Genomic DNA, 12,115 nt, shown 5'->3' on the forward strand with positions numbered 1-12,115 from the left:
TAGTACGAGGGAAAGTGGCAGAATGTTTTGTTTGTGTGCATTTTCATTGGCATAGCACAGACATTGCGTGTGCTCAGTCTTCCAAATGCCTTCCCCCAACACAGCCCACAGGGTCAGAAACCGAGAGAAAGACTCTGGTATATAGGAGCAACAGTTTCTGCTTTGTGTGGCTCATTTTCAGAGGCACCTCCCTGGACTGTCATCGCACACACACACACACCACATTTGTTGGGATTTGCTTCTGAATTTCAATCAGTTTATTATTTGCCAGCTGGTGGTGCTGTTGAATAAAATATAATGAAATCCATAACATCTTTGAAGGTCTGCACTTTCTATAGAGTCTGAATATATACAATTCACATAAGAAAAGGAAGGAAGTCCAGCACATAGCATGAATAATTCACATTGGATAGCATGTATTTGGGAAATCAAATTATACAGTATTCACGCAGTTTGTCACCCCAATCAGTGGTCACCTTTTTTTTTTCTTTTTCTAAATTTAGATTGTTGAAGGTGTCCCTTTGGACCACTGAGTCATTCTGTGTCCTTGTGCTGCTTCACAACAGGTTGACAGTAACATCACACACACACACACACCACTCTCTGGCGAGGCTTGGTAGCAGAAGGGGCTTTGCCTTCACCCTAATTGGCTGCGTAATCTGGGACACCAGGAGTAGAGTTAAGCCTTCTGAGGAGGAGGAGGAGGAGGAGGCCTGGGAATCTTGTGCAGCAGAGTGGGGGATGGGTCACAAGATATATATACTCTAAATTGGTTTAAAAAATTCAAAGTGTTCTTGGTTTAAATTTGCTCTGTTTCACACCCAAAACTGTAAGCTCTCCCGTTTTGTCTAAGTCTTTCTGGTATCAGTGAGTTACTACCTCAAGGAATCAGATTTGGGGAAATTTGCTCATTCGTTTTCCTTGCAGAGAACGAGGTTGAGACAGTTGATGCACTCACAAGTTTGTATGGTAAATATGTAGTTTGTTAGCTTAGTTTAGCATAAAGACTGGAAAGATCTAGCCGGGCTCTGTCCAAAGGTATCAAAACCTGCATATCAGCACTTCTAAAGGTCAATACTTATCACATTATACCTCATTAGTTTAATTCATACAAAAACGGAAGTGTAAAAAGGACAATCTGCAGTTTTCGGGGGGCCTTTGTGTCAGACTGCTCGTTGGCCAGGACCACTTGGAAGGCAACCAGCGGGGACTCCAAAGAAGAGGTCCTGCAAACGGTCCCTCATAAACCGTGAATCTGTGCTTTTTCATTACTTTGACAGTATTTGTACAGATTTAATTACCAAAGAAGATATAACGTTAGCTTAAATGATGCTGGTCAGTGGATTTAGTGAGCTTTGGGCAGACCCAGACTAGCTCTCTCCCCCTGTTTTCAGTCTTTATTCATGTTTCCCAGAAAGTCAAACCACATCTTTTTAACTAAATAGTTGCCTTTTGGATACCTCTGTATTTAAAAAGACTTCTCGTTGGATTGTCAATCATCCGTGGTGTAGATCTCTTAAAAGGAAAATGTACCACTCCTCTCTTCATCAGTAAATCCAGCTGGATTTAGTTCCAGTAAACTCTCAATAGACCATTCCAGAAGCTGCACAGCGATGATTCGCCGCATGCATAATATTCCAGTTAATCAGTCAGAAAGATTGAAGTTGCCTTTTAAAAATTCCCCCGAAAGTGTTCCAGCAGTGACAGTCATTAGTAAAGCTGTGATTCACACCTCTTTCCACCTGAGTGGTAAAGGTTAATGAGTCAAACCAAGTCAAGGATGAGATGCCGTGTGGTTGAACTCAGCAGTTCAGCTGAGCATGACGTTGGTCGAGCACCAAGGCACGGAGAGCACATACCAAACTCTCATGGACACGTGTGAGATTATGTCTACATTCTGTGTTCCACACGTAGAGCTCTCTGGCCCCGTGTGTTTGAAGGAAGTCACCTTGCGTCTGCAGAACTGACTTGCAGAATGTGTGGCTAAGGAATTTAGTCTGGCAGTACTTGTGATCAGGGGAGTTGTAGGGTTCACTGTGCACAAAGGCCAGACTGTTATTGAGTGGGATTAGCGGTTCTGGGAAAAAAACGCTGTTTGCACTGTTCTGAATGGATTTTAGTGATGTGGAAATTCACTGCGAGGCGGAAGATACATTTGGGCTAGCGGGTTAGTCGTTAGTAGAGCATTTAAAGGCTGTATACGTGGATGAAAAAATGAATTGAATAATTACTAAATTCACTCACAAATCAGGCACTATAGTTGCACATGTTTTAAATTGTGAAGCATGTGTGTGCATGCTTACAGAGCTTCATAAACCAAACGGGATTCTTCAGAGAGAGCACATTTAACTTCTGACCGGTCGGTTTCTTTGAAGCGATTCAGTGAGACAGCGAGCTATGATGTAGGAGTTTGTGAAAGCTTTATAGAACCAGTTAATCATTTACTGAAAAAAAACCCCTTCAACATCAAGCCCATGATTCTGTACAAGGTGTAATCGGGGTAAAAACGAATCCTGCATGCTCAGACCTGAGTATGAAGCTTGTTGCAAGTTTGCGGAAACAAATATAATTTTTTTTGCAATTAAATTAAAACAAATTCAAACTAAAAACATGTGATATTGTGTAGATTATTGGGTGGGGAAGGCATTCATGTACACCAGCAGGGGGAGACTTTGCCCACAAATAGCTGAACTCAGTGGGACTAGTCATAAAACTGATGTAACTCTTTTCAGTGTTAAACTCCATCTCTCTCGTGCAGTGTGTCGTTAACAGGATCTCGTGTGCCTTTTTTTTTTTTTTAATTCATCGCATGTATAAAGACCGGCGCATTGATTTTACGGCGTGCCGCGATACAGCAGCAATGCACGACTAATCAGATGCGTTCACAACACCGTCGCTGCATAATAAACACGACATTGATTGTAATTTAGTGCGCTGACTTAGTGGAAGTGTGGAGTCCTCATTAGAGGGGGTGCAATTAATGATCGTTATCTAAACGTGGAGATAAACGTCCCAATTAGTCTGTTATCCGACCTCCCCCAGTAGCAAAAAAATACAATAATTAATATCTATGAGGACTTATACGCAACATAATTGGTTGGATATGATTCCTGTGTAATTATTGACTTCCTCTTTTCTTCTTTTTTGGGGGTGCTACTTTGTAGCAAGTTCTCTCTCTCCGTCTCGCGGTGACATGGCCGAAAAGAGCGCACGCACTCGCCAGAGCGTCAGTCGTGCTCGTGCTTATAGCGCTTTGTCCTCGTTATTTCAAAGTGAGCGCTGAGGGAGGAGAGCGAGCTAGGTGTCTCGTGCGGGTTTTCGCTGACACAATAAGGTGCGCGCGGGTGGGGGTACGTTGCAATTACGCCGTGCTTTATTTGTATCTATTGTTTTTGTGTGTCAGATTTACATAGGGGGAAAAAAAAGTGCCTGGAGAGAGAGAGAGAGCGAGAGAGAGCGCGCGCGCGAGAGAGAGAGAGAGAGAGAGAGAGAGAGAGAGAGAGAGAAGGGGGGAGGAATAACCAGAACGCAACACGTATCCGGTGGGATCCCACTCCTGAGAGAGAGAGAAGCGGCAGGAGTTGGAGCGAAGGGTGCAAGGAAAGCGAGAGAGGGAGAGAGAGAAGCAGACGAAGAGGAGGAGGGGGAACGTTAACCTTTCGCTCGCAACAACGCGTTTTTAACTAACAAAGAGGAATAATGAAGAACGTTTGGATAATTTTGACCCTCGGGCTGACCGTCTTCCTCTCCGGGGAAAGGGTAAGTTTTTGGGAAATCGAACTTAAAAACGGGGGTAAATAGCTGTGTGTGGGGGGTGGGGGGGAAAGGCAACTTAGGTCCACGTACGGACCTCTCGCTGCTTTTCTTGTTGTTTTGTTTAAGGAAAAAACAACTCTAAGCATTTGCCGTGTTTTTTCCCCCTCGAAACACAATATGATGGAATAAATAAATGAGAAACGTTTCGCTTTTAGTGAGCCGAGAAGTCAAGCGGTTTGCCCATTGAGTCTGCTCCGACGAGCTAGCAGACTTCTTGTTGCCACTTTGCACGAGACGTACAGCCACTTTTCTGGAAATCACGTTAGATACTCACGAGCTGGAGTGGAGCGCGTGGAGGTCAACGTGCTTTCGCTCTCACTGCTCGGCTCTAGGTGTTCAGCATGGCAGCAGCGCTTTAAAGGGACATTTGTGGCTGAAGTTTATTCAACGAGCTAGTTAAACGTGTCGTTTGAAGCTCTGACGTAGCCAGTAAAGACATATTTCAGAGGGACGTTTGAGGACATAATGGAAATAATTAAAATGTTAAGAATCTATGACATCTGACATGAAAGTTAATCATCAGGAAACACGGGGCGCCTCTATATGACCATTACAGCTGTAATGCAGTGATTTGTTGTTATGATTCCTATGACAGCTGTGAACAGGGTCCATGCTCACTGAAATACATGCATCGTTGAGGAGATGTCAACAATATTGGAGCCATCCAGCTTAAAACTTTAGGTTTCTTCTTTTGTGACATTTAAAATGAACATGGCAATACCCCAACTTTTATTCTCAATTTTCCTTTCCCCCATTTTTATCCTCAGCCTAGGTTTAAACAAACATAGTGATGTTTTTTTCCTTGATTCAGTTTCAAGTCCTCCTCAGCGTTGTGCCTCCTAGCCGTGTGTGCATCACCCTGCAAAATTGGCTCGGGGCTGTTGGAATGACAGATTCTGGCACTTCGGTGCTTTGGCCCCTGTCATTATTGTCCCCTCCTGTTGGCTCTCTGTGGGCTGCAACTTGTCAGCTTGGCGCTGTGCCTCCTCCTCTCCTCTGATTAGCTGATTCAGACACTGTTGTTTGTTAATGACTCATTGTTTTGCACGAGGTCACCATCATGTCGTCTGTGATTTTTTTTTTTCACACCAGGGCTGTGATTGCGTTTCAGTTCTTTATTGAACTGTCGCCTAATCGTGTGCATGCGGTGGCCCGAGGATACACAGGGTGACTGTAAAATGGGATGGGTACATTACTTCTTGCGTCACAGTGTCAACAACAAGTAGAAGAGGTAGCAGTTATTGCAATACATTGGATTGCAGCACAATTTACAGGGGGATGTTTTCCCGGTCACACAGTATAATATCCCACAGAATTCTGGCAAAATATGAGATAATCCATGACAAGAATATGGCATGATTGACCATCATCATCTAGATGATTTACACACACACACACACTTTAACCTGATCAATATCTACCTCTCCTCTTTATCGGTGTCCCCTGAAGGCCTCACTAGAACCTGACACGGCGCATTGATTCTCAATATTGGCACTGGTGTTGAGTGGTTGATAACCTGCTTCAGGCACATGTGTCTGTGCTGTTAATTACGCCGTCCACATCACAGGGGTACAGAATAACCCTCGGATAAAACCCCCCACTGCTCCTGGCTTTGGAGAACTAATTATTTCATTATCGAGATAGCGATTTTTTTTTTTAATGTCACCCCCCCTAACCCCATATGGTTGTATGAAACAGTCGTGCCTTTGTCTGGAAACCATTGGTGTATGTTGTTGTCGTTGGCTAGCCTGCTTACCAGCTTACTTATAGCGAGGAATGCTTTGGCGGTAATGCAACATGTGAGGTCCCTGCACGTGTCGAAGCCTCCAGTTGAAGGTGGATACTGTTGTGCAGGATGCAAAGAAAGCACAGTGGCCGGCGTGGCGTCGTTAGATGAGGTCAACGTAGTGGCATTTATTTCTCTGAGTGGTTTCTGGCCACTTATTCCACTCCGTTTTCTTTTTTTTTTTTGCCAGGCTGCTTGTGCTCGTCGCCGCCCCGCCGCGTTTCGATGCGCGCCACTCACCAGATGTTGTGGTCTGTAATTTGTGTCGTGTTTTCGGTGGGAAAGGGTGGGTGTCGTTCACCTCCCTTTTACAGCTGCGATTCACAAGGGGGTTCTGAGTGCCGTCTCGCACTCCGAGGCCGGACTCAAAAAAAAAGAAATCGCTTCAAGTTGAAGACTTGGTTGTTTGGGAAAGTGCGGCGGAAGAGAGAGGGGGTGGGGGGGGGGGGGTGGGAGGATGGAGGAGAAACAGACTCCAAATTACACGACAGCTCAAGGGATTCTGGAGGCAACAGCCAACGGAAGATTTCACATGTTTGTTTATTTCTTTTCCTCCTGGCCGTCTGTTATGGACTGACCCCGTCCGTGAGGATGATGCGGGGCGAAAGCTGTCTCCGTCTTTTCTCAAAAGGGCAAGTGAGGTCGGACCGCTCTGATAAACCAACCTCAAATGATCCAAAAAGAACGGACACGCCAAGCCTGAGAAAATCCTGTATAGTATTTCAAGGGTGAAAAGGCCACGGCAGCAACAAGACTTCAACTTGAAGCCTTTGAGGGAGGGGAGGGGGAAGGTGCACAAGGCCTTGTGTTGTGAAAGATGTATTATCTCGGTCCCATGGCAGTATTCCAGGTTCATTTTCTGGCTTGAATGGTAGTTTTCTGCCGATTTGGTGGTAATGAAATGAACAGCACAGACTGACCTTCCGCTCAACTTCAGGCTGCCTCTAGTACATCTACACTCGTCATTCACTCCTAGATTCACCAAGAACATATAACTCGCACTGCTATTTAATTTCACGTTGATTGATGATCTGGAGGCTATATGAATCTTAAAAGCGTGTTTTTTTTTCCCTCTTGAAAATAAATCCTCCAGGGCTTCTTTAAAGCTATAGTGAGCTGAATGCAACCCCTCGCTGTTTGTTTCACAGCACGAGGCTCTTGAATGAGGTGTGTACATCAGAAATGTCCTGCTTCATCCGAAGCACTTCATTGCAGATGTACTTCACGATGAATAAGTAAAAAATGCCTGTCCGCAGTGGGCGGACAAAAGAGTATTTACCCTCTTCACCGCCATTCTGTGTTCGAGAGCAGGAAATGTGCAAGGGAGACGTGTGGCGAGGAATAACACGCAAGGATACCAACGACCGAATAGAGAAAGTAACGCAAGTCGAGGGTGATGACGGCGTGGAGGAACGAGAGGACGTGGTGCCACACGGAGGAGGCCAGATGCCGTGTCGCGACTGCTGCTTCGCCTGCTGTATATTTAATGACGCTCTTTTATTTTGTATTAACCTAGAATTCCTCAAACCGGAGACACAGTCCTATCTCCCCCTGCATGCAACTGCTGGTGTTTTTGTCCGACTGCGAGTGAAAAAGCTTTCTTCTTTTTTTTTTTTTTTAGCACATACACACAGGAACCCTGAGCAACCTATGCCTCCTTGCTGGTGTCCGACCCTTCGGGTGTGTGTGTGTGTGTGTGGGGGGGGGGGCAGCATTCACCCGGTCCCTGGCTGCCAAGCATTATGTAATCGCTAATGGACTCTACAGAAGGCAGAGAGGCTGCTGGACCGCTGAAAGCACACCACCAACCCCCCCCCCCCCCCCCCCGAATCCATCTGTCTCCACGCATGAACTCCTGTTTTGTCACCGTGCACACACACTCGCGCACACACACTCGCACACAGTCACACACACAATTGGATAAACACTCCCCTGCGGTGTCCTTCCTCTGCTCCTCTCTGCCAGCGTGGTCAAGATGCCGGCCTGTCATTGCCACAGTGTCTTAGATCAGGCTGAGAACAGTGGCATTATATTTCCCTCTCAGGCATCTGGAATGAATGAAGGGGAAAAAGTATATTTTTCTTCCTCCTTTTTTTTTTCTTTCTCCCCCCAAACAAGATACACCCCCTTTGTTTTAACCTTTCCCCTCCGTTAGGATGTGCATCGGATTTGCCAACATCTGCAGGTCGTATGTGTGTTTTGAAAGGAGCTGCTCTCCTCTTTCGTAACGACGAGTTGGGAGAGGCTCTTACTTTGGCGGGGTCTAGTGCACACTCTGCGTACAGACTCCTCAAAATAGTCGCAACCCTGTTGACCGTGCATGTCTTGAGCTGGTGCATCCGGGCCCTTTTTATGTCCCTACTGGCTACTTGTGTGTGTGTGTGTGTGTTTATAGCCACGTGTTTAAAATACACTGTCAACCCAGCCACCAGGGCATAGGGAAAACACATCAGGGAGATGTGGCTGCAGCAGAACGGGCGACGGCGGTCCACAGCCACCTCAGCTATAGCGGGAGGCTGCAGCATTGGACAATAAAAGCCTCTGCGTGCGCTTGTGGCAATGTGGAGGAAAACATTTAGACACAGCAGACCTGGAACGTTGCTCTTTCTCTCTTCCCACCCCTCTTTTTTCTCCTCTTTTTTTAAAATTAGCTTAGCAAATGGAAACTTCCGTGGCAGCGCTGCAGTTGAGGAGTTTGTGGTTGTGACGAAGAGAGATTTGGGGGGGGGGGGGGGACCCTCCGTCAGGACGTCTGTTTTCTTCCTTTCTTCCTCTCTCTCTTTTTTTTCTTGTTTTTTAATGGCCTGCCGCCTTACAGCTTCAGTCGGTAGGAGGAAAAGAATGGGGAGATGAAGGAAAAGGAAGGAGGTGGGGGGGAGGGGAGAGTGTGAACCCGGCCTCCCTTATGGTGTTCAGACAGGACCTGTCTGGAGCTTTGCTGTGTGAGGTGTGAGAAGTGTCTAACTTGGCAGCGGGATGAAATGAAACAAGCCCATGTGGTAGAAAGAGTGCCAGTGACATGTGACTGCTAGTCTGCTTCGGTAACGGTGTGTAAGAGTTCTACGAGTCTGCCTAATTTGATTTAGAGAAAAAAAGAAGCTGGTATATTTTGGATTTCTTGTTTTAGCCTGACCAAAGGTATTCAGTTTGAGGAGCAAATGTTTGGCATTGGTTTTATACTGTCCAGAGAAGTTAACGCACACACAGATCATCACAACAATTGTACATTGCGGTGTTGCTGCATTTATAGTTCATACAAGAAACGTGCATTTTGTTTATAATTTGGCAGTCACCGTGGCCAAAAGCCCAAAGTGTTTCCACGCACCAGATTCACTTTTAGAAAACCTGGTCTGACAGTCTGCTCAGCGAAAGTCCTGGTTCTGGTTCTCCCCGTGCCCCCCCTTGCCTCCAGCGGGCCTGGGCCTCCAGCAGCGTGGTGTCAGCGTGTGACTCCCAGTGGGGACCGGTGGTAGCGATGACAAGCATTAAGAATAACGATGTAGAAAGGCCGACATTCTCGCTCATGGTCTGGTTTTACTTATGTAGGTCATATGGAGGCACCGGTATTATAATTGAGACGGTTTCATAACCAGAGTTTCCTCTCAGTAACTTGAACCGTACAGCTGGAATTCTGACATTACACAGCTTGCCCTATTGCTCCAACTGAGAAAAGTCTATTAAAGCTATCGTTAGCATGAGTTGTAGACAGCTCAGGTTTTGTTCTTTCAAAGGAGTGGGGTGAAATTTAAAAGCTGCATGTGGAACTTTTTCTTGGTTGACTTTGTTCTGCTGAGAAGACAACGATCTTGAGACCAAATGTGTTCCATCTGTATGCCGTCGCCCCAAACAAACGGCAGACATTTGAAGCCATGACGTCTTCGTTTTTTTTCCCCCCATCTGACTCCCAAGATTGCTGTGAGAAGAAAAAAAACCCGGCACGGCACATTTAACACATCTGCGCTCTTAACTCGTATTTACGAGCGCACTTTATCGTCTCTAAAAAGGCGCCAAATTGATATCTGCACTGGCGAATGTACTTCTGACGTCTGGTGTTTCCGTTATTTCACTCCCCCATCGCCAATCAAAGACGGCGCCAAATGAGCTTTGAGAGTGTAAATCATGCTCTCTGTGCGGGGTGTATCGCCAACCCGCACATTACACTGCGTGCACTCACTTAATCCAGAGCTGTTTTCATGGGGAAACTCTGGGACTCCAGAGGGTATTTGGGGAAGCTGATGAGCTGGAGAGGAGAATTCATTAGTGAGCTCCCCACACTTAGGGAAAAGCAGCGCCTTTTAAAAGGCTACAACGGAGCGCTCATGAATATTCATTATCGCGATGTATTCGTCATTGTAATGCATCGCAAACGAAGAGGAGGTAGATGTGTTTCCGTCCCTGTCTCCACGTGGGTAGTCTCGGGAGACTTCCATCTTTTAATCATCTCCTTATGAGCAGCACATAACCTGTCATTTGTATAACAAGCCGGTTGATCCGATGCTGAGGAAAAAACACTCTTTGGCAAAAACAAACATTTGGGTCTTCAGCGGTACTTCTGTATGTCCTAGTTTTTGAATCCCGGATTCATTTCAAAGGCGACGGTTTGCTTCATTTCCTTGTTTTGATTTGGAGGAACCGAGACGTCGAGAACCGCTGGATCCGTGCAGATGTTCCGAAGTGCTGCGGTGGCAGACGTCCGATGTTTGAAAGTCTAAACTGTGACCACATCAGCAGAACCGGTCCAGACAGTGACTCACTCTGTTAGACTGAATGAGCTAAGTGGTGAAAGAGGGGGCAAATATATATGAAGGGACATTGCTCTGCACTAAATTAAAGAAAATACTTGGAGGGGAGTTTCATTAGCGACTGAGGATCAGACTGAGGGCCTTTTCACGCTGAGTCTGAGACTAATTTACAGTTTCTAATCTGAAAAACAAACGGGTGTGATTTCTCATGTAGAAAACATAAAATGTGTGAACATAGCTCCTCTCTGTGCTCTACGAATGGAGAAAGTCTTATTCTTTTCTGCTGCTTTCCTTTTGTTCTCGTCACAGGTCACTCAAAAGTTTTGACTACACAGTTAAGACAAAACTCTGTGTATATGTATATGATAGTATTCTTTTTTTGTTTGCTTGTAGTTTTCTAAGGCCCAAAGTGACGTCTTCTAAAGTCTTACTTGCCGAACCAACAGTTCAGAACTCCAAAATATTCCCTTCACTTTACTATAAAATAATGCAGAACAGAAAATATAAAGAAAATATAATTTGACAAGTTGAAATTGTTAAATATTTGGTATTTTTGCCCCAAAAAAAAGGGGAAACAGTTGCCAATTGATGTTCTATTCATTGGTTAGTTAGTTAATTGTTCCAGCCCCAGTTGTCCTAAGGGGAATGGGAAATGAATAATGTGTGACATAAAACTTCATTATACCCCTTCGCTCACTTCATAGTTACAATGATAAAATAAAATGATGAGAACTAAAACTAAGATTCTACACTCATGAAAACATATTGATGAATATCATATTCTGCTAATAGAAAATACACTACCAAAATACTCCACGCCGGCCCTTTAAGAGTAACATTACTTCTCTGCACAGTTGGCATCTTTTCAGCATCTGGACTGCTGTTTGCAACTCCGCTGGATGTTCTATATTTTATGACATTTTGACATTTCTTGCAGTAGATTTGACACACACACATTTAACTGTGCAGCCCCGGGGTCAACCTGTATGGCCTACCGTACCGCTCACCGTCTCTCTGCCGTGGTTGTTAACGTGATCAGAGGCACTAATGTGACTCTACCAGGCGAGTTAATCTTTACTAATGCACTCTGTTAACAGCCATCTGTGATCTCCACTGCGGCCGTATAAACCCTTTCAGCGGGAGCACGATGCTGCATTCGGCGCCCCGGCAGTCGGTCCTCCATTACGCCGAGGGATTGGGTTTATTATTCAGCCCCCGAGAGGCTTTAGATCCGAGAAAGCGTGTCAGATAGAATCCATGTTGATTTCAAATGCAAATACCGCTGACACGCTCGCTGCCGGCTCCCCTCCTTACGGGGCGGGACCGCTCAGCCCTCCAGACGGGGTGGAAAATTACAGGGAGGGGTCTCCAAACAAGCAGAGGCAGCCAGTGAGAACGGGTCATGGTACATGCTTGACCCTGTAACTGTCTTTGCAACCTGTGTGCATGCTTTATTGTGCTCAGGGTTTGGAAATTTGAAACAAAATACACTCCAAAGTTTTAAACCCAGGATGGAATTGTGGAGACATGAACCATTTTTTACGCCATCCTCTCTTTCGCTCTCTCGCTCTCTCTGATTTCTCTATCCAGGTCTCTCCCCTGCTTTCACCCTTTCTCCAGTTATTACAGTCTTATCCCCCCCCCCCCCCCCCCCTCCCTCGAAAAAGATCTAAGGCCTTTTGACAGCGACATTAGCCAAGGTCATAGCTTCATTCATAATCCGTTTTTCATGCTATGCGTAAACCGGTTTTCATGGTATAATGGAAGCAGG

The 12,115-nt window shown here is 45.6% G+C and overlaps 1 protein-coding gene across 1 annotated transcript in view; it reads left to right on the forward strand.

Annotated features, from left to right (window-relative positions):
• The first annotated feature begins 3,414 nt into the window (after positions 1-3,414).
• Positions 3,415-12,115, forward strand: part of sdc2 (syndecan 2) — a 44,536-nt gene continuing 35,835 nt past the window's right edge. The window contains exon 1 of the mRNA XM_079176728.1: positions 3,415-3,759. Within this exon, the coding sequence (XP_079032854.1) occupies positions 3,700-3,759 (60 nt within the window). The 5' untranslated portion in view covers positions 3,415-3,699. The remainder of the gene's footprint in view (positions 3,760-12,115) is intronic.

This window comes from Pholis gunnellus (assembly GCF_910591455.1).
Source record: "Pholis gunnellus genome assembly, chromosome: 16".
NCBI lineage: Eukaryota > Metazoa > Chordata > Actinopteri > Perciformes > Pholidae > Pholis > Pholis gunnellus.